Genomic DNA, 23,575 nt, shown 5'->3' with positions numbered 1-23,575 from the left:
CCTTCACCTCGGGGTTCAAAATGTCTAATAAGAAGTGAGGGAGAGAAACAGCTCCACGTCTACAACTTGGAAATAATATTTTCCAAATTAGAAAGGGTTTCACCTTGTCGTTTTTGAAAGATAAGTACTTTAAGTAAACATTGAGGGTGCTTTTAGCAGGTTATACTGCTGTTATGGTAACCTATGTGTCACAAAAGTGAAAACTACGCGTTCACCAATGATTGGGCAGTCTTTTGATATCATAGTTGTAACACCAACTGATCAAGGGTGATAATAATGACCCATCAAAATATAACTCTTGGGAATGCCTGAAAACCGTTTTCAGCCACTTTAAGCCAATCTTAAGGTACGTTTGAACTGGTTTGACTCAACCATGTTTGGAGCGTTAGACCGCAAAGACGAGAAGCCAATGTCAGCATTGCCAGCATGGCTTTTCCTTTGTGAAATCTAAGAATTGCCCGTTCTCGATCACTCTTGATCTTCGTTCAAGCTTTGTTTTCAATTCTAACTAGCAAAGGATTAACTTATTTTATTCATCTCAACTTCGCTTGTATGTACATTTTACATTTACTTGAAATCAAATCTCAGTAAAGTCAAGGAACAATGAAGAACTACTCAACTAAAATACAACTGCGCAGTCTCGCTACAAGCGACGACAGTTATTACACAATATTTGTACAACCCGTGATAATCTACTTGTGCGAGCAATTATTAGCTATTGTGAATCGGCGTATCTCTTAACATGTATATATACTATTTAGAGCTAGATGAATGAATAACATATTTAAAAATTATTTGTGAAAGTTTAAATTTATATACAGATATACAATACTGAGTCAATGATTCAAAGTGGTATACTTTTAAATGAAACACAATGGACGAAAATGTTCCATATAGAGAAGAGCCTTCAGAAAAGATTAGCTCAGACTCGTAGTTTTGCAAGGAAGATAAGAGGTTGTTTTCAACATATCATTAGTCTTTTCGATTTCAATACCATCTTGCTAAACCAATAACTATGAAAATCGTTAAAAAGGCCTGGATTTAGCGTTTCCTAAGGTTCTGGAGATGTTAACTGTTAGTTGGAGAAAGGGTGGTTTTTTGTTTTTTTTTTTAACTGAAGGCTTAGTTCTGAGATCTGCCAAATAACTGATAGCTGAGAAATGGGCTGAACTCCAAACTAAAAGAAGGAATCACCAAAAACTCAACTAATAGCTGAGGTTCCTGCACCTAGACAACAACACGTTAACTAAATACAACCAGTATACTTTGGTGCTGCAAAATATGAAAAGTTCTTGCGGGATCCTATTCATGGTATGGGATAATATAATAATACTGTGAGGCAGCAATTACCCTTTTACCAATTTCTACTAGTGGTTCTTTCCCAATCTAGAAACTTATTAGTCCTGTCTGTACATCCTGCATTTTCCCCCATTCACTTTAAGCTGGGATCACTCTCGAGAGCTCGACGGTCCGCTGTGCTGTGACAGCTCAAGGTGATGCTCTTCAACGACAATATGTTCTTTGTTAGGTCTTTTTAGTAACGATAGCGTATTGTCCCGTCTGTTTCTATGAGGTTTTGCACTAAGTCTATTGAAACTACGCATTGTTTCCTAACCTAGAAGGAGACGAATGTTTCTTTCTGTAATCTGCCTGCGATAGTTGGTCCCAATAGATCAGGTGTGAGGCTCAACGATTCACGAGCACGTTGAACAACTGTTTCAGACGTCTTTGAACGTGAAAATTTCAAATTAAATGGAATTCGATACACGGGTATAAAGATACAAATAGAGCTGCTGGACAAAATAATCCTAAAATATTATAGAGAAACATGAGGTGATAAAGTTTCGCTTAGCTTGGGTTCCGAATTCCAAATGAATGCAATGTTTGCAGTGCCGTCCAGCAGGTTACTTGTAATTCAATATTTAAAATCCTGCCTCAAATTGAGACGATGCTCAGAGATGCTTCATATGGGGCCACGGTATTCGCTGTCAACGGATCTGGTCTTTAAACGGTTCCATGGCAAACTTGGTTGGCAAATTTCACAACGTCTTGGTAGAATCACAGGATTTTGAACTTGACACATTTATTTCACGGGGTATTTCAGGCATCCTTTCATCTCTGTAACCTTCACGATCGTCTCTGGCTTCATATTACACGCCGCTTCCATTACAGATCGTTTGGCTTGTTTCCATGATGGGTGGTGGCTGCTGCGCAACTTAACCATCAAAGGAGCTGCCGCGTGTATCGAGGGTGGGAGCAGACAAAGACCTTTTCATTGTAGCCGCACTGGTTGTTCCATGACAAGAATCTAGAGCACCAGTTAGATTGCAAGATACTGATCTTTTCAAGCGTTGGATACAATTTCCTACTATATGAAGCTTTGACGACCTAACTAAATCATTTCGCCTGAAAACTTGGGCGGCACCAACTCTCGACTGTTTTGCTTGAGGTTTTTTTCTCCCCAACAGCTCGCAAATAGCGTTTCTAAAACGGCGGTCTCTATAACAGTAAAGCAGCGGATTAAAAATAGAGTTTAATTGAATCAATGTCTGTGTAAGCCTGTGAGAGGCAACTGTACGAAAGATTGGTACAACGTTTACTAAGATAGCAAAAACAAATGTTGGAATAAACGATGATATTACCGCAACGGTTAATAAACCAGTTGTCTTGGCAACTTTAGACTCCAGTTTTGCTTTCATTAGAACGTCGATTTGAGAAATTTCGTTTAGTTTACGATTGCGTATTCCAAGGTAAACCTTTCGATAAAAGAATGCAACAAGAAATAAGCAAACAGTATCTACAGCAGTCCACACGGTTGCAACGCCTTCTAAAATTGTACGTGCACGATCACCCGTAGCGACAATTGTCGTAAAAAAGCTTGCAACCATTGGGAAGAGGACAGAGAGCCAGGTACCTATCGCAATCTTTTTGAGGCGGCCATTTGTGATGATAAGCTTGTAGTCCATCCATTTTTGTACCGCCACATACCTCTCCCAAGCAATGACAGTCAAGTGATGCAACGTGGCCGAGAAGAGGAAAGGCCCGAAGAACATATTTACCGCATATAACATACAAGTATACTCAAACGAGACTTGACTCAGTGTAAAGAAATCAATAGCGGCACACGTCGGCATAACTATGGCGCCAACTAAAAGATCCGTAACGGCCAGGCTTGACAATAGAATGTTTGAGGGTTTTTGAAGCTCTCTTCTTTGCTTTATAGCCAGGATTATGAATACGTTCATAAGAACTGTTGGGAATGAAGCCACGACCGTTATGAGGCCTATAATCAAGTAAAAAACCGAGCCATCGTTTTCCCATGATACATACGGTGCGTACGGGCAATAAAATGTTGAGCCAGATGAATTGGCGTTTGTTTCGTTGCTGTTTATGCCCATACTGTACATGAAGAATGTCTCTCGTTTGGATTCAGGGGCCGTTAAACAACCAACTACCTCTGTCGATCACATGGGGTCTTCAGTTTCGGCATTCACGCCTGTCTGTGGTTGTTTCAATCAAACCTATGAGGGGTAAAATTAAAACAGCTATGGTTATCTTTAAAATAAGCTTGTGTTTTCTGGGGTGAGGGGGGAAATGCCAAATTAGACAAATCTAAAATACGCCTGGTAAATATGGGGTATTTAATTACACTTGAATGCACCACGATGTTCTTCTTCGTGTAGTACTGACTCTTTGCCTCGGGTTTCTGAACTCTAAGTTTGTTATAGTAAAGTGTATTATCATTTGTCTCACGATGTAGTCACTTGAGATGTAGATCGCGACGTTTCGACTGCTTACTGCTGGTCTTCTTCAGGCGATAAGGTCGACTGATTGCACGGTATCATTTATGTCACAAAGGTCGGCCGTGATTGGTGCATTTCGATCCTCCTATTGTTCCATTGTTCCGGCGAGTAGCTGTTCCCTCAGTGGTCCGCTGTTGTACCACTCTCCTGTTGTTGTGTTTCTTAATCGTGGGTATCCATGCTTCAGGAATTTCAATTCCACTATCCCTGTTGATGTTATTAGGTGAAGTCTTATGTGAATAGCTTCCTTGACCCTTCGTGTGTACCAGTGAGGATCTCGATCAATAAACTTGGCCTCATTCCAGATAGGATAATGGCCGGTCGCGTGGGTGTGTTCAGAAACGGCGGAGGTCTGGGTACGGGCGAGTCGTATCTCCCTGTCGTGTTCTTTGATCCTCTCCTGCATAGATCTCCCTGTTTCCCCGATGTAATCTTTGCCGCGCTCACAGGGAATCCTGTAGGCAACACCATCTTGTTTAGCCGGGTTGACGGTGTCCTTTGGTCGCACCAAGTGTGACCGAAGTGTCGTGTCGGACTTAAAGACGTTGCGAATGCCTTGTTGTTCTAGGCAGCGGCGGAGAGACTCCGAAACTCCTTGGACATAAGGTAAAACGGCGGTGGATTTAAATTCCGCGACAAGCTCTCTTCTTGGGGTTGTTCGTGCCTTTGTGATCTTCTGTACAAAAGAGGAGGGATATCCGTTAGAAACAAGTACAGATGACAGATGGTTCTTCTCTCTAACGATTACTGATGGTTTGGTCACGAGACGTTTAGCGCTTTACTGACTGAGGGTGGTGTGAATCATACGCTAGGTACTGATCAGTAAGTGTTGGTTTCCTGTAGACACTGGTGGTAAGGCGGGCATCAGGTTCTCTCTAAACTGACGTGTCCAGAAAGGCGATCTTGCGGTTGTTCTCCATCTCCATGTTGAAACGAATTGATGGTTGTTGACTGTTCAGGTGTCGCAGGAAGACGTCAACTCTATCCCGGTCCAGGATGGTGAAAGTATCATCTACGTAGCGTTTCCAGATCTTAGGCTTGCAAGGTGCGGACTCTATTGCTTGTTCTTCAAAAATCTCCATGTAGAGATTAGCAATAACCGCGGATACAGGGCTCCCCATGGCTGCGCCGTCTCGTTGTTCGTAAGTCGATCCGTTGTACTGGAAGTACGTAGATCTTAATTCGAAATCCAGGAGGTCCGCGATTTGAACTGGTGTGAGTGTCGTGCGGTCAGCCAGGCCTGCGTCGTTCTCCATTTTTTTTTTTTTTTTTTGTAGCGTGGCTTGTACGGCGCCCTCGATCGGTACGTTGGTAAACAGTGACTCTACGTCGAAAGACACCATGATCTCGTGGTCCTGGATCTCTTCACTGGCGATGGTGGAGGCGAAGTCAGTTGAGTTCTTCACTGTGAAGTTCGAGTTACCTGCAAGAGGAGATAATACGTTAGCCAAGAAAGCAGACAGGTCGTATGCAAAGGTGTTGACACACGACACAATTGGCCCAAGCGGTGTGTCGGCCTTGTGGATCTTCGGCAAACCATAGATCCTAGGTGGTTGTTTGTGTCGGGGTCTGATCTTATCATAAACCGCCTCTGATATGTGTCCATTCCGTTTCAGGGCTAGCAGCTTCTCAGATAGCTTCCAGGTCAAGCGGTCTGTCGGATCTTTGTTGAGTAGCTGGTACGGTCCGGAATCAATTATCGCTGACATTTTTGCGTGGTATGTGTCAGCGTCCAGGATTAGGCTGGCGCGACCTTTATCGGCCGGAAGAACCATGATGGAGTTGTCCTCTTTTAGGCTTTTAAGAGCCCCCTGCTGTTCCTTCGTGATGTTGGGCGTGGGTGGTTGTGCCTGTTGAAGGATGGTGTTGACGGATCTCCTGACTGTGTCTGCTCGCCCCGCATCTAGTAGCCTGACTGCTGACTCAATCTTGGCCATGATCTCGGTAGCTGGGACGCTCGTAGGAGTCAAGGCGAAATTTAGACCTTTCTTCAGTAAGGACACCTCAGCTTCGTTAAGGGTCCTGGATGACAAGTTGATAACCCACTTTGTTTTGTCAACAAAAGTTGTAGGAGTTACAGGAGACTGTTTCTCTCGCAAAAGTTTCTCAAACTTGCGCTGTTGACGGTCTTTGGTGGTATTATTTTTTCTAACGGATATCCCTCCTCTTTTGTACAGAAGATCACAAAGGCACGAACAACCCCAAGAAGAGAGCTTGTCGCGGAATTTAAATCCACCGCCGTTTTACCTTATGTCCAAGGAGTTTCGGAGTCTCTCCGCCGCTGCCTAGAACAACAAGGCAATCGCCCCGTCTTTAAGTCCGACACGACACTTCGGTCACACTTGGTGCGACCAAAGGACACCGTCAACCCGGCTAAACAAGATGGTGTTGTCTAGGGGATTCCCTGTGGGCGCGGCAAAGTTTACATCGGGGAAACAGGGAGATCTATGCAGGAGAGGATCAAAGAACACGACAGGGAGATACGACTCGCCCGTACCCAGACCTCCGCCGTTTCTGAACACACCCACGCGACCGGCCATTATCCTATCTGGAATGAGGCCAAGTTTATTGATCGAGATCCTCACTGGTACACACGAAGGGTCAAGGAAGCTATTCACATAAGACTTCACCCTAATAACATCAACAGGGATAGTGGAATTGAAATTCCTGAAGCATGGATACCCACGATTAAGAAACACAACAACAGGAGAGCGGTACAACAGCGGACCACTGAGGGAACAGCTACTCGCCGGAACAATGGAACAATAGGAGGATCGAAATGCACCAATCACGGCCGACCTTTGTGACATAAATGATACCGTGCAATCAGTCGACCTTATCGCCTGAAGAAGACCAGCAGTAAGCAGTCAAAACGTCGCGATCTACATCTCAAGTGACTACACCGTGAGACAAACGATAATGCACTTTACTATTGCACCTACCACGATGAATAACAACAACCTTTTCCTCGACATCTAGTTATAATAAGCATTGGCCTTTTAAAGTGTCTATACGGCCAACAGGGTTTTTGATGTTTTGGTATCTCTATGATGTGTAAAAAGGTATTCTAAGAAAAAAAAATTAGATTCCGATATTTTTACGCCCTAAGATCTAGCTTTAAGGTTCTGCTTCAGCCACGCCCAATGAAGTTGACCGTGGGTCAGTGGAAAAAAAGAGTTTGGGTTTCTGAATGGGTCGTGACGTCATGTCAGGAATTGCCAAATCCTGCTATTTCAGGTCACTGTTGTTTCAGTAGTGGTTAGGAGTTTTCGTCGACAAAAAACAAACAAACCGAAGTTGGTGAAACAATGCGGTCGTTAATCAAGCAAAATAAAAACATGCAGCTTTGATAGGCTCCTGAGGTGACGTCATTCGTCACCAATCTAACATTACGCGGTCAACTTCCTTAGGTGTGGTCGAAGTGGGAAAATTTAAAGCTGGATTTCACGGTAAAAAAGCATCGGAATTCATTTTTTTTTTTTGGTTTGAATACATTTTTAGATGTTATAGAGATACCAAAACCACAAAAACCTTGTTGGCCGTACAGACACTTAAAATGGGAGATATTATAGTCTGCCTTCATTCTTTCGCTATTCCAGCTTTTTGCGTTACCTAACCCAAAGGCGTTGTGTACCTAGGCCCAATTACCAGCCGCTGCTCGAAAAAGGAATTCGCACTTTAGCGTAGACCAGATTCAAGAGAGCGGCGGAAATTGAGCTTCTAGTGTACCAGTGTAACATTGTTTTGGGTAGGGAGTACGGTAGTGCGGTAATGAATGTCTTGATGAAGTAAGGAAAATTCTGGCCCCTAATGTAATAGGAATTTTTGGCATCTCTTCTAACAGAATAAGGAAAACTAAATACACTTTTCTCGAAGTTGAGACATTTTACTTTTAGAAGAAATGGGTTTAACATTTCTTGTCAAAAACTCCAACTTTGACGAAAGACCAAAGTACAAATATATTGAGTCGGGATACCTTCATTGAAGAAACAAAAAGACATCTTTAGAACGTTGAACTACTGTCAATCAACATTGCTTTGAAATCAGGTTCTCGAAAACAAATTGCAATGACATTGGCCTCCAAAAGAATCGTCAATGTTCTAGTGAAGATTGTCTATTAAGTCAGAAAATGACATGTGTTGTGGTTCCATTTTTCCCGAGATACAATTTGGTATTTTTTGCTTTGCCCTTACCGAGAATACTATTAAAACACGACATATGCATTCAGCACGTGATAAAAGACGTTTATGATCGCATAATCAAGCGCAAGTGGAATAATTGTTTTTTTTTTAAAAAAAACGGCCCTTAATTATAGAAAACTAAACTAAAATTTAAAAACAAAAAACGCCCAAAAAAACACGCGTACGCTTACCATATTTGTAGAGCATGGCCTATAACTCATGAAGGGCTAATCAATGAAAACTCTCGAGTTGCACTATCCAATGATCCAGTTTTTGATAATACTTCTTATATAGCCACACTGCTTGAAGCGTTTGCCAATTAATCATATTAATTATAATTTCGAAAGGTGAATATGAGAATTGCACTGATAGGTCGAAAAGATAATTGATGTGGCTAAAGCTCTTTATAATAATAATAATAATAATAATAATAATAATATTAATAAAAACAATCTTTAACGAGGAAGCGCCCGTCACGTAAATACGTGGTTTTCAGGCAGGTCCTCTAAAGAAATAAAAAGTATTAAAATCTAAAATAAGAAATACAAATACTGTCTAAATCAAGCACAACATTGTCGCCACAATGCAAACGGCCTAATTACAGGGCAAATGGCGAACCGTTTCATCTAAGGGCCGTTTCATGTACGATAATGGACGACGCTTACTGGCAAATCATTAGACTTGCACCATCATTGGTCTGCATGACGGTCAATCATGATGTCCTTCTGCGAGTCACCACTTGAACTAAAATGTAGCGAGGCACTTGCCATCTTGGCAAGTAAGCATGTATGGCGGACAGTTGCTGACTGAAATTTTCATTTATTCCAAAGATTTCGCTCCAAGTCCAGGATTTGTAATAAAATCAGGAATTTTCTAATTGACTACCATCGCCCTTGGACCTGAATGCGTTCAAGAAGTCGTATTCAAACGCAGTGGTTTCGCTGATCTCCAGCAGGTCGGATCCAGTGATCATGACCGAATTGAATAGGCCCTTTGCAGCTAAGCCGTCACGTGACCTACTTTTCATAAAATTATGGGCTATAACTTAACGAATGCCAGAAATGGAAAAAGCATGTCGAAAATATCAAAATGGCCAAGTTTGAGGCCCCCATCATCAGAGAATGAGATTTTATGATGGTCTGAATTTTTGAAAGAATAAGAAGATTTGTATGGAAAAATGTTGCTAGAGAGCAAGACCTTGCTCTCCAGCAACATTTTCCATACGAATCCTCTAAATTTTCCGAAAATTCAAACTATGGTATAAACTTACTCGTTTTTTCCTGGGGCCTCAAACTTGGCCATTTTGGTATTTTCGATGCGCTCTTTCCATTTCTGGCATTCTTTTAGTTATAGCCCATAATACAAAAAATTTTTAGGAAAATTTTGGTCACGTGACCCCAGCTGCAAAGGGCCTATTGTCTTTCAAACTGGAGCTAATTATTTTTGGACGATTAGAACAACTGTGAATGAAGTCAACAACGATAAATCAAAGGTACCGGACAAATTTATTTTACAGTGTCAATTCCTCTTTCGAAATGTTAGAATTTTAGCTGTTTCGCTGTTTCGTCGTGACCTTGAAAATTAACCCATCGAAGTATAATTGGTCTCAAATGACTGGTAAACCCCTCAACAATAAACTTCCAGGCTCAAACTGGAGTTTTATTTTGATGCAGATTGAACAGAGCGAAGTTTATGATAAGGTATTAGTCAAAAATTTTGGGTTTTTTTCTCTGGGCGATATATGAAGAAATTAAAGCTATCATATTTCCAACGGTTGCATGTGTATTTCAAATCAGTGTAATGATGTAAATTCGCATTTGGCAATTTTATCGGATGAGTGCTGCACACAAGTTGTGTAGTACGACACTAAATAGTAATAAAATGTCAAGTCAAATTTACAGTTGCTCAGTTCGTCATCTGCTATAATCACGCTCTAGTTTACTACTGAGCACACTGAAAACAGATCTGCAAATCACCTTGTTTATATATAAAATATATAGAGACTGACTAGTGAAGTGCCAAAATTTGCTTGCCAATATAATTTTTCCAAAAGCTCTTCCAAAAATAGATCTTAAAAAGTCTCCATGGCCCCCTAAATAGTCATGAATACATACATGTATCTTGTAAGCCAGGGTTTTTCCTCACAGGTTTTCCTTTTTTCCTTCAAGTAAGGATGCCAGGGATTATACATACATGTAAGGCATTACCAATTTTACTTCATCCTACAATTAAAATGCAATACGCATAAAAGTTAGTTAAGTTTATTTGTAAATCCACACTGGGAAACCTCAAATCAAGCTTGCAGTACTAAGGAAAATATCATAATAAATCAATCAGTAAATTTTACACAGTAGTTTGATTTAATGGTTTAATTCACCAACATTGCTGTCCCTTTGGAAATCAAGGTTACATTAACTTCCAATGTATAGCTTCTGCTTGATAAAAAAAAAAACATTTACAACCAGAGGCAATTCCACACATCTTAAGCAAACTTTACAACTGAACTTTACCCTGGAAACTTGAGCTTAACTTACTCGAACGTACAAGACAACCCGGGAAGACAACAATGGCTTACGTTTTACCTGTTGTTGCTGACTCGTACCTCCGTATGTATCGATGTTTTCACCAGCTGCATGCCACCAAAAACTGCTTGAAATCGTGCACAGAGGAGAAGTGAAGGTAAACTGAATTTTGTCCGCCAAAGTATAGTTTTTAAACAGTGAAAAAGGACCAAGAGATCGATGCAAGCTTCAACATTTCACACCTTTCAAAAAGGACGCCAAAAATGGCGCGAGCACCGAGAGAACCTGGTATCTAATGTGGAAAACCGCTGATCAGTGCTTGTTGAAGGTCGAGCACTCAGAATGCTGATGTAGGTCGTTTCTCTCATTTCGTTACGAGTCGTTTCGAAACACATTTAAGAGTGCCTGCCTGTAAAAATCAGACAAATTCTTAATTTCGCGGCAAGGGTCGAAAATTCGATTTTCGCTCATATTCCTATGGTAGATAGGCTTGGGTATGACAAAAACTACTGGATAGTTTTTTTGGCAAAATACCCTTTTATTTCAAAGAAATATGCAAATTAAAAAATTCCGTTAAAATCGTCATTTGACGCACCATTTTAATAAACAAGTTTGAGAGCCTCGCATGCAAAACCACATCATTCTTCCGTCGTTAAAACACTCAAATATTTTTGGGCAATGTTTAATTGTGTACTGGGTTGATTTTAGGGAATGCTGCGTTATCTTTCGGGGTGCAAAATAATTAAATTTCGAAGAGATGTGATTCATTCACTCAAAAGGACTTCGTAAAAATAATTGATTTTCACCATGTGCGAAACCTTCAAATGGATCAAGCTTCCGTTGGTTGAATCGCAGAAGGATGGTCTACAGATTCCTGTAAAAGTTTCTTTGGGCAAATGATTGTGAGCGACGCGAGAGCTTTTCAAAGTACGTTAAAAATGCAGATATTTGTCCATCCGTCGTCAAATTTCAATTTACGGGTTAGACATATAGTTTAGCACGCGCCACATGTCTTGAGCTATATTAAAATGAAATAGACACAGAGCTGATAATTTCGAAATGTTCTAACCTTATTTGCTGTAAAAGGCAGGTCCAAAAGCCGATTTGACGTGATTCTGTCACCATTCGTCGCACATAAAGCAGAAGTTTGCTTTTGTTTACACAACGTCCGATGTAGCGTCATCGCCAACTGTCAACTTATTTAATGGTCGAATACCATGAATCTGTGACCCTCTTTCGACACATAAGATCACCACTGCATCTAAGTCAAAAACGGCGAAGTGATTTGTAGATAGTTGGTTGCTTTGCACTACACCAAAATATTACGTTTGATCATCGTTTGATCCGTGCTTAATTGCTGCTTGAATACTTGCTTATAGCGGTTCGTTGTTTGTTCGTCACGCAATGCTGTCATCCCATTTTAGGGGGTACGAGTAGGACAATTTCTATCCTAATACGTAAGACTCCGCAAGGCTTGGAACCACAGGGAGCACACAATCTTGTTGAGTAGGAAGAGACTAAATTAAGAAATGAAAAGAATGAATAGTTAACCATTGCCCCTGTTGTCATCTTTTACCAGACCACCGCTACCTACATGCCTTGCGTAAATACTGTAACGCTAAACTCGTACTTAGGTCTTCTCCCGCTGTGCAATTATTTTTGGTTTACATATAATACAGTGGGCTACCCTCCGGGAAATGGGAGGTGGCCGCTTAATAGGGGTTGGTCGCTTAATAGAGGTTGGTGTACCTTGAATATTTTTTCACCATCGGATTATAAATTTCTTAGTGAACATGGAGTCAATTCAAGATAATCATTATAGACGTCAACCTCGGAGACCCAGGGGCAGTTAGTGGGGGCGGAGAAAAAGTCTAAACGGGTCCTCTGATTAATCCGTTTTCCATGAAGATCAAAATCGACACTCAATGGTTAAAAAATACTTTAAAAGATCAGTCTCCTTTCGAATATTTGCAGACTAATCGAGTGTATATAAACGGGAAAGACAAACCCTGCTATGTCTCTACTATAAGCAAGTGTCTAAACCTCAATAATCTAGTAATTCCAATTGCAGCTAACTGAAAATACGCCAGTCACGTAATACATGTAGCGTGTTTGAACTTATATTTTGGGCTTTGTCTGTAGTTTTATGTACCTTGCGTGAAATAATGAAACAATGTTGTAATAACGACATGGATCAACTCTCTTTTTGTATATTTCCCACAAAGCAAGGCCCACAAATAGAACAAAAACAGACTAGAGTGCTCAACAATAGAGTTCTTTGAACATACCGCATTATGCAAATTGGAGAAGAGACTGTCGCGAACTTTTGCATTTTACCTGTGTGAACCTCGATTGCCCAGAAATTTTTTTCCATATTATTATAGTAGAAACGACACTCTTTTGCACAGTACTCGTTTTAGTTCCATATCGGACATACCAAGATGCGTTTTAAGCCCGTAAAACTACGTAATTTTTGCCGTTTTCATAGGGGCTTTAGAAGGCAATTCTTCAACGGTCGACGGAATCCTTCAAAATGCTTGAAAAATTTAAAACTTCCTATTGTTAGATAGAAGAAAAGTAAAGCTCTTATGCTAAGTTTACCCCGAGTTCTAGTTTTGTAAATTGTTTCAATGCGAATACCGAGAACTTTGTCAATTTTCCAGATATTTTTTGCATATTTAATGAGGCAAAAAGCTATATTTTCGTTTTTTGCGAATTTCCCGAAGACTTTAAATTCTAAGAAAATCGGGAAAATATTTTCGAAAGTGGATCCCTAAAAGCATTCTTTAGGCAAAGTTTCAGGTTTTTTGATTTTTCTAACCTGGCCAGCCATTCTCGATATTTCCAGGCAGTGATTCTTAAAATGGTAAAACGCTGTACGTGCTGTCCTTGAGTAAGATTAATAATTAAAATACGAGAACATGAGGAGAGGGAGTCCACCATCCCACGTTTTTATTAACGGCTGTGTGGGAAACCACTTCTACTTGAAGGAACTGTCCTTACAATGATGGAAAAGCTTCCTTAAACCCATTCCAAATCAGTCTAACAAAATCTGATTCAATCGAGTTTGTTCTGCTACGTGTAAATACACATCATGAGGCCTAAGGGAACATAAGGGATGTGCAGCTGGGTCCAGAAATGATTTCTGATTTGAGAATTAAAAATAGCTCGATATCAAATTGCCTAATAATGAAATGTATTTCATTTATTTATTATTATTGCTGATTAGCCTTTCAGTGCCAGTGATTTTTACCGAAACCCTTGTGCTTCTTTCAAAACAAGGCTCTGATAAATCGAGTCGATTATCAAGGGGTTATAACAGTCGAAGACGTCCATTGATGAACAACGAAAACGATTGGAAATTCATCCTTCAATGGAACTCTGGCCATGAATTAAATCTTCGTGCAGTGCGCCAAAAGCCAAATATTCGGGCGCGAATTCGCTCGAATACGGATCGGCGCACGCCGCGTATACCGCAATGTTCTGACGTATTCGATTGCGGCTGACCCGAAAAACACCTGGAATATTCTATCGGAATCCGGCCTGTTTTTCCGTATTCAAATTTAATACTCGTGAATGACTCGAAGTGTTCGATAAATCATACGCGCCACTTTTTGGTAGATTAATGTTGCATTAGATGTTCTTCGAAGATGTAGTGATCATTTATGACTCGAACATTTTCGAATATTCGCAGTTGTTCGAGAGTTTGCGACTGCAACACGAGATGCACGACGCCACTTCTGACTTGAACGTCTTCGAATACATACATACATACTTACATAATTTATTTGATAAAGCAGGTTAAAGATCAAAATTGGCAAGACGCTAAGTCCTGAGGTGGACCTGCACTATCTAAAATTATAAATTAATAAAATCCTACGTAATACGTAATCCTACATAATTAAAACAATGGCTGAATAAATAGTGATAGCTAAAAATAGATAAGGTAGTAACAATATACAATAAAATTTTAAAAGTATTTGAAGTCTAGGGATTTGTTTGAAATACAGCAGGACGCTTGAGTGAAAGTAATAGATTTTAGAAGGTTCTTATTTGCCTTAAGTTTTTTCTTGAAAGAATCCAGGTTAGAACAGGTCTTGATGTCATCGGGAAGGAGATTCCAAGATAGCGCAGCACGATGTTTAAAGGAAAATCTTCCCACTTCTGTTCTTGGTCTATCGACCTCAACATTGAAGGATTTTCTAAAGTTATAAGTAGTCTTGGGTTTCACTAGTAAGTTATTTAGGGGTTCGATGCTGTTTCCATAATAAATATTGTAGGTAATAACTAAAAGTCTCTTAATGTAAAATGAGAGAATAGGGTTCCAATGTGGAACGTTCGTGATGTGACCACTGTGGATGTACTGCGGTAGATTGTTAAGAGTGAATGCCTATAAAAATGGACCTAAATCGCCTATCAATGGCACAAGTCGAAAAATTGATTTCGCTCGTATTTCGTCCATAGATAGGTCCTAGTAAGAATAGAAACGGACCATAGTTAGTTTCTGCTAATACAGCTTTCTTTGGTAGAAATATGCCAAAAACGATTTCGACCCGATTGGGCTCGAAATCTACTTCCGGTTTTGCTGAATTTTCCGAATATTTGATCGCTTCGCGCTCCGCAGAACAGCTACTTGAGAATCTTTCAATGGATTTTATATTCAGTTCAGGTCATCATGGTATGACTAATCGAAAAATAAAATAAATCAAAGTTAGTTTTGAGCCCGAAAAGAGATCAAACTGACACGCAAAATCTTACAATGTGTCGCAAGAGAATTATTGCATAAAAGCATCGCCATATTTTTCTATGGGCTATAACTTTAAATACCATAAAAACACTTTCTACGGGTTAAATATACACCCACCTGTTAAAATATCAAAAAATATCTCTGGGCAAATGGTTTCAAGTCGCCCGCCATGGCCTGTGTTTCTCATAGATTTTGCCCAAAACCCGCCGTTGTAATGTAAACAATTGAGTGACGCGGATAGCCACTCTCGATTAAATATTCGTTTCCAGCAATCCGATGAAAGCAATTTTTGAAACGTTGTGTGGATAAAATAATGGAATTTTTTTTTTTTCGTCTTTTTTTTTTTTTTGTTTAAGTTAGTATATAGACATATATATATATTTTCATTTGCATTGCTACACCCACGGCATCCCCGGTAAAGAACGTTACTACAGTGCCCCGGGAAATGATTTTAACATTTGTTTACTTTATTGATTTTCCCTGATAACTTACAATACAGTGGCAGTTTTAAAGATACACTTAACCAATCCTCTATGGTTTATGGCAATTGAATCATTGACTGACAAATAAAGTCAAGTGGAAATACCATAAATTCTATAAACTAGTAACTGCGTGCTGTGTAGAAAATTTGTACCTACACAATATGCTCAAACTTCATGAGAAAACCCGGAATTTCTTGAATTGAATTAGCCGAGGAAGAAATTGCGTTTAAGTTTCAATCCTACTGGGAAAAAAATCCATCTTTTCTACTTTGGTTGTTTGATCAATTAACTGAAATTTGCAGATCATAACACTGGTAGACAAATAAACATTACAGTGGTCGATCTAGGACTAGGTTTACACTAAAGGAGTTTTTTTGGATTCGTAAAAGTTCCCGGATTCATCAATTTTATAGTATTCGGATTATTAGGGGTTTACAGTGAAAGGATATTCGGATTCTTAACCGTTTACACACGACGATAACTCCGGGAACGTTCATGATGGAATGGTTAACAAGCAGCTTGTTGCCTCGACAACGAGAAACAAAATGCCTCCGAAAATAAGGCTAGGGGTAGGTTGAGACAGTCTGAAGTTCTCTTTCAACTCGCTGAGCACGGTACTGTTGTCCATCATGTCAGGTCCCTCCAGGTATTTATTCTGGTCTTTACTTAATATCTAGAACCGTCGAGGTTTTCGATCGTGCCATCGTCGTCATCTGCGCAGTAAAGTATAAATTGGGTATCTGAGGAATATGGCATTACCCATTATAAAAATGATTACCTACACCTGAAACAGCACGAGATAATCACCCAGCGACCGCCATTAAATGGCCATCAATGAGTCTACGACTCCACTACGACTGGATCATGTAATCCGCCATTTTCGTTCCACCGCAAACTCAAAAGATCACAGGCGGAAAAATATCCGGATTCGAGAGGAAATCGTTTACACGACAAAACTCTCCGGATTCAAAAGTTTTCGGATTCAAAGTTCCCACTTTAAATTCCGGATTCAAAATCTCCGGAGACACGACCAAACCGGGGAGTTTTTATTTCAGATTCGTCCACTTTTGTGTAAACGGCAAAATCAATCCGGCACTAAAACGTTCCAGATTCATCACGACTCCGGAACAATTTCCTCTAGTGTAAACCTACAATCCTGGCCATAAGTTGTTGGGACACCTCCCCTTTTTGCGCGCTAAAACCCACGATTTCAACTACGTCCTTAACGATTTAGAACAAACGATGAATAGAGGCAAGTACAATTGAACCCCCCCCCCCCCCCCCCCCAGCAATGTTGCAAGAAAATGAAGCTATTCTGAAGACTAGATCGGATGTGGGAAAAAAGGAAAAAGGGACAATAGAAAGTGGTTAGACAGTTGTGTTGGAACCGAACGCGATTGCAGAAAAATCGTTATTATTGGAATAAGACGTGAATATCTATCTTATCGTCTCTTTAATTCGAGAATACTGTTCTAGGAGGCGAACAATTCTTGAAACGTGGCTATTCTGAAGCTATTGTCAAGGATTTTTTTTTCTTCAAGATTTTTATCAACATTGACAGGGGGGAGGGGAGTAGGCGGGCTTGCGCGGTTTTGGTCTTAAGAGAGGCTGCCTGTGAAGTCATCTGCCGTAACTATCCCAACACTTTTGACCAGGATTGTAGTCTTAAATGAACAGCGAACATCCATCTTGTTTTGTTCGCGGAAGTCGGTCACCGAAGAGCGAATTTCAGTGAAATATATATATATAATTTGATTAAGCAATTAGCCAAAAATAGGTTGGCCGCCAAAACAGTTTAGGGTTTAGCCTAACTCTAACCTTAAGTTTTAAGACTGAAGAAAAAAAGAAAAAAAAGCATTGAGCATTTCAGTTGTTTGAAACAGAAACATTCGCGCACAATGAACTATATGTATAGTACGTGCGTAACCTGGAAAGCAATCCGTCCAGCACAGTAATTGTTCAAATTAACAGCTCACCGAGACACTCGCAATGCTGATGCCTCTTATTTATGATTTAAACTTTTAGGATTTGTTTACTTTACTTTTTCCGACTTTTTAGCAGGAGAAAAGGCACTAAATGTGCTGGTACAAATAAAAAGGATTAACCGAAAATCGATCCGTCGAAATCGAGAAATACAAATTTAATCACTGTAGCGTTCCTTCAGATCACGTAAGGCTACAAACCAACAATATCAACTTGTCATTACGCTTAACAAATGAACTTAGAACGATTTTCTTTCTAGAACTCGTCCTTGATATTAAAATGATCAAAGAAAGAACGACAGCTTAAAACGACATAGCAATAACACCCGAACTCTAAGTAAATTGCTTTTAATTGGCGCTTTTAATTAACGAAATTTCTAAAGCGATGACTTTCAAAATATTAAAGTTAAAAGTGGTCCATTGTGTTTTTCTTTTTTCACCCAAATGTTCTAAGATAGCCATCTGCGGTTTGTTGGAAACGAATTATGTATTCAGGGTGACCGCTCGCGTCACGCAATTGTTTACATTCTCACGGCGGTTCAGGGAAAAATTTATGAGAAGCACAGGCTAAGGTGGGCGACTTAAAATCATTTGCCCAGAGATGTTTTTTGATTTTCAAACAGGTGGGTGTAAACTTAACCCGTAGAAAGTGTTTTCATGGTATTTAAAGTTATAGCCCATAGAAAAATATGGCGATATTTTAGTGCTATAATTCGTTTGCAACACATCGTAATATTTTGCGTTCCTGTTCGATCTCGTTTCGGGCTCAAAAGAAACCTCGATTTATTTTATTTTTCGCTCAGTCATACCATGAAGACCTGAGCTGAATGTAAAGACCATTGAAAGATTCTCAAGTGGCTGCTGTGCGACGCGCAAAGCAATCAAATTTTCAGAAAATTTAGCATAACAGGAAATAGATTTTGAGCTCAATCGGGGCGAAATCGTTTTTCGCAAATTTCTCCCCAAAAAAGCTGCATTAGCAGAAACTAACTATGGTCCGTTTGCTTACTAGCTAGGGCCAATCTATGGGCAAAAAATGAGCAAAATCGATTTTTCGACTTGTGCCGTTGTTTGGTCCATAGTTATGGGCACTGGCTCTTAATAATTCTTGTTGCTCTCAAATGGATTCGGTCTATGTCATCTAACAAGGCTGAAGGACAAGATCCCCAGATTGCAATACCATATAGAACACTGGGGATAATTGTTTTATAATAAATAGTTTCCAGAACTGGTTTTGGTAGGAACTTTCTCCGTTTTAAGACTGCTACTTTGTTGCTGAAAGACTTACAAACGTTCTTGATGTGTTCTTGCCATGATAGCTTGTTGTCAATTGTTAACCCAAGACATTTAGATGATTGTTTATACTCAATAGTGCTATTGCCGTATGTCAAACGTGGCAAGGGACCAATAAAGGTCTGACTTGAAATTATCAGGGCTTCAGACTTCGATTCGTGGGCTATTAATCTGTTAGACTGACACCAGGTGTATACTTGGTCTAAAATGCATTGCAGTGTCAAGATGATATTGTCGAAGTCCTTGCCAATTGTATAAATTGTGGTATCATCAGCAAACATGAATACATTACCACTAGTTATCGATCTAGGAAGGTCATTTACAAAGATAGAAAATAATTTGGGCCCTAATATTGAGCCTTGGGGAACTCCATACGTAATTGTTTTGGGCTCGGACTGATATTCTGATAATTGGACAAACTCGGCTTACGAGCAGACATATAATCGTCAAGCCAGGAGAGCAAGTCACCTGATACACCAATGGCTTTTAGCTTTTCTAGTAGGATAGTATGGTTTACGGTGTCAAAAGCTTTTCGAAAATCAATGAAAAGTACGCCCACTTTTAGGCCCTTGTCCAGTGCATTTCTCCATGTTTCAGTTAGATGAAGGAAAAGGCTCTCGGTTGAATAATTTCTTCGAAATCCCCATTGTTTGTGGCATAACAAACCTTGTATATCCATATGGTTGTTCAGGGTATAGCAGACAACATCTTCTAAGATTTTTCCTGGGATACTGAGAAGGGAGATTGGCCTGTAGTTGTTTACGTCTGTTGGTGATCCCTTCTTAAATATGGGACTGACACGTAATAATTTCCAGCTTGAGGGGAAAGATGCATCTCTGACACTCTTCATAAAAATTGGTAATAGACTATGGATAACAGGGTCACCAATTATAGAGAGGTCCCTTGGGGATACATGGTCAGGACCAGTAGCCTTTTTGGGGTTAGCAGCCTTCATCAGTTTTTCTTTCACCAGATCCCAGCTCATGTAGGTGTTGTCCCTGGTAGGTGTGACTCTAGTGATAAAGGTGTTTAAGGATGAGAAGTCCAAAGGATCGAGTTGCTTAGTGAGGTCTTCGCTGACATTCACAAAAAAGTCATTGAAATGCTCAGCCTTCTGTAGGTTATTGGTTATTATCTCCTCGTTGTGGTTGTGATGACAGATTGGGCCAATGTTTTTGACTTTGTGTTTTCTCAAAACTTGGTTAGTCAATTTCCAGAATTCATTAGGGTTGGTAGTTTCTTTGAATAATTTTTGCCAGTAAGCAACTTCGGCACTCTTTAATAGCTTTTTCACCTCGAGTCTCTTCTGCTTATAGAGACTCCATAGACACCATTTATATCTCGTATGAATACTAATGGATACGTCAAGTGTGCTCTAATTTTCGAGAACCGCACGCTATGAATACGAAAGTTATGTCACATTTTTCACAGCCAAAGATGTCTTGCGTCGTCTAGAACGGGTTTTATGCAGGTAATATACACTACCGCGTAGTTCAGTCAGACAACACGCTAGTGTTCCGAACCGTGCGACTGGAACACGAGACTCATGCGAAGTATGAAATGCGTTCATGTTCTAATACTGACGCATACGTGAGGTTTTAAGGTATTCTAAATGGCACACTTCAAGTGTTCTGTGGTGTTCGACTGGGACACGAGACTCATGCGAAGCATGAAGCGTGTTCATGTTTGAATACTGACGCATTTGTGAGGTTTTGAGGGTATTCTAAACGACACATTTCAAGTGTTCTGTAGTGTTCGACTGGAACACGAGACTCGTGTAAAGTATGAAACGTGTTCATGATCGAATACTGACGCCTAGGTGAGGTTTTAAGGTATTCTAAACGACACACATCAGGTGTTATGTGATGTTCGACTGGAACACGAGACTCGTGCGAAGAATGAAACCTGTTCATGATCGAATACTGACGCCAACGTGAAGTACTGAGGACCCATATCAAAGCTTGTATATCCCCCAAACTGTGTTCAAACTACCGATTTTAACACACATTTTAATTTCTTTATTGATTCCTTGGATTCCTAACAAAACCCACCCAAAAGAAAAAAAATTACCAGGACAATATTTATAAATAAAAAATAACTTTATAATGTTAATTGTTCGTGTATGCTTATTTTCATTGAACTATGGAAGAATTTACATTAACCAGGAGGCAGCGTGGCCGAGTGCTTAGGGCGCCGGACTTGAAATCCGGAGGTCGCGGGTTCAAGTCCCGCTCTGACCACTTAGCTGGAGTTGTTTCTCGGTAGACCCTAGTTCAGCTCCTCGGTCATGCTTGTAAATAGCCAACTGGTCTGCCTCCCGCCGGTTAGGATTTTTAAGCCTATTACGTTTAGTTGATATATTTGTTTCCTTCATTTAAAGTGGCATGCCTGTGAACTTGCTAGCTGTAGCTAAGCGCATTGACCACTATAAAACAACAACATTTGAACAACAACGACAGACCCTGTGTTATGAAAAAGTATAAGGAACCTAAAAAAACAATCTAACATTTTGTATGCAAACTTTATATCTAGATGCTGTTTTGTTGTAAAAAAGCATAACCATCTGAGCTGCAAAGTCTTAAAAAACACTATAACATTTTTTTTGCAAACTTTATAACTAGATGCCGCTGTTTTATGAAAAGGAATAATGAAGCATTTGGGAAGTTAAGTCTAAAAAAACACTTCTATAACATTTTGCGTGCAACTTTATAACTAGATGCTGCTATGTTATGAAAAAGCATAAGGAACCATCTGAGAGGCAAAGTCTTAAAAAAATAAATAAATAAATAAATAAATAAAAAATAAAACCACTATAACATTTTGTATGCAAACTTTATAACTAGATGCTGCTGTGTTATGAAAAAGCATAATAAAGTATTTGGGAGGCAAAGTCTAAAAAACCACTGTAGCATTTGGCATGCAAACTTTGTGTGGCAACCTTAAGGTATGCTCTCACCAGCATTTTCAACATGAACTACACGTATTAATAAAATGTATTAATAAATCAATTATTTTCTTCAGATTTTTTTAAAAATTATCTTCGAACTATTTGTATTTTAAACTATTCAGAGTCACTTTGGATGGCATGCCTCTGTCTCCTAGGAGAGCGTGGTGCGTGTCTATGTTCCCATGTACGCTTGCCTTTATCACTTCTATGCACTATAGAGACTGGTGTTGAATGCTGTTTGGAGGTTGGGGTGTGGCTGCTCCTTTCATCCTCCTCCACCTCCTCCAGCTCCTCCACTGAGTGTTCGCCTCCTGTTGCATTTCATAAAAAATTTCGAAGTCTGACTGCCGGTCATTTAGTCTATTTAACATCTTGACCGGCTGCCGGTCTTATAGCCACAGTAAAATAAGAAAGGTTCATCAAAGCGTATATTGGCGTACGCTAACTTTAAAAAGTTGCGTAAATTCATTTTTTCGTAAGAGGTAAAATTGCGTAAAGTGTTTATTACAACCTAACGACGTCTTTACAGCACTTAACCACTTCAGACAAGACGAGTAACACAAAGAGAAATCGTTTTGTAGTGATTACCCCGAAAACGTCGGTCAAAACCGAATGAGGGAATTTCGAAGTTACAACAAAGTGTGTAAATTTCTTAACAAAACACATACGCTGCGCCGACTACATGAACCAAAAAAGTTCTGGTCAGCGAACAAATACACGGTCGTGCTCCTGCAATATGCCCATATTCAATAAGAATTTTCCAGGTCTACGTCACGGTTGTACACGCCATGAACACTCTAAAATTCTATAGCTTTGGCGTCAAGATCGATCACGTATTCAAGGATAAACGTATACACGCGCAGGTTGCACCTACTTTGAATTCATAGTCTAAATTTTGTTTCCAGGAGAATGCTATGCACCCAAACTGTTATATTCTTTCATAAAATTCTGTTTAAAAAGGGTTCGCCATCATACTCTAGGAGTACGACAGATGTATGGTATACTTTAACAAAAATCCACGAACGATTATGAACGAAGCGTATTCCACCATATTCGATACGAATATTGCAGGTGTACGTCACGTGTTGTGCGCGGCTTGAATACTCTAGGATTCTATTGCGTCACAATCACATATTCGAGTCTAGAATACTGTAGAATATTTTGGCTTTCACGCAGTGTGACATTTGTCAAAAGAACACTTTTACAACCGTTTTCATTTGAAACGCGGTAACTCCTGAATAGTCCTTACGCAAGCCAAAATCACGCGACATATGCCGTGTTTTCACGAGAGAGGGTTAACTACGGTTACTGCTTACCAAGGTTTCGTAACTAAACCGCAGTTATTAGAGGGGCTGTTTACACGAAACTAATTAACTAAAGTAGGCCACATACAACGCACGGTTTGAGGTTTTCCCGGAAAGCAAGTGCTGCAATGTTGTTATTGGCAAATTATAAAATTTGACTTTACTCCATTGCCGAACGCAGATCGTTGTCAGTTTGCTTGCTGTGATGTCCAGCCAAACACTCCTTAAATGCAAAGCTTCGTAGATGAATAGTGGAAAGGAAATTTTGATGTCTCGCTGAGCCTCTTCCCGCAAAAAAAGCTGAAACGGCATCT

General features: G+C 39.9%; 1 protein-coding gene and 1 long non-coding RNA gene across 2 annotated transcripts; both read right to left on the bottom strand.

The window, feature by feature from the left end:
* Positions 1–384: 384 nt before the first annotated feature.
* On the bottom strand, positions 385–4,018 carry LOC149108919 (trace amine-associated receptor 6-like). Its single transcript, XM_089294743.1, has one exon. The coding sequence runs from the start codon at positions 3,405–3,407 to the stop codon at positions 2,217–2,219; it is 1,191 nt and encodes a 396-aa protein (XP_089150869.1). The 5' UTR covers positions 3,408–4,018; the 3' UTR covers positions 385–2,216.
* A 6,131-nt stretch (positions 4,019–10,149) lies between these two features.
* Positions 10,150–11,210, bottom strand: LOC149108918 (uncharacterized). Its single transcript, XR_016208856.1, has 2 exons — positions 10,587–11,210; positions 10,150–10,206 (listed from the first exon to the last, which is right to left on the bottom strand). It is a non-coding gene; the product is annotated as an uncharacterized LOC149108918 (long non-coding RNA).
* Positions 11,211–23,575: the final 12,365 nt, after the last annotated feature.

The sequence above is a fragment of the Orbicella faveolata genome, unplaced genomic scaffold (assembly GCF_042242905.1).
Source record: "Orbicella faveolata isolate gen_17 unplaced genomic scaffold, um_ofav_v1 contig_25, whole genome shotgun sequence".
Lineage (NCBI taxonomy): Eukaryota > Metazoa > Cnidaria > Anthozoa > Scleractinia > Merulinidae > Orbicella > Orbicella faveolata.
This window is presented reverse-complemented; position numbering and strand designations above follow the sequence as displayed.

Excerpts from the sequence above, each read along its gene's own strand:
- LOC149108919 (XM_089294743.1), bottom strand. The coding sequence starts at position 3,407 with ATGTACAGTATGGGCATAAACAGCAACGAAACAAACGCCAATTCATCT.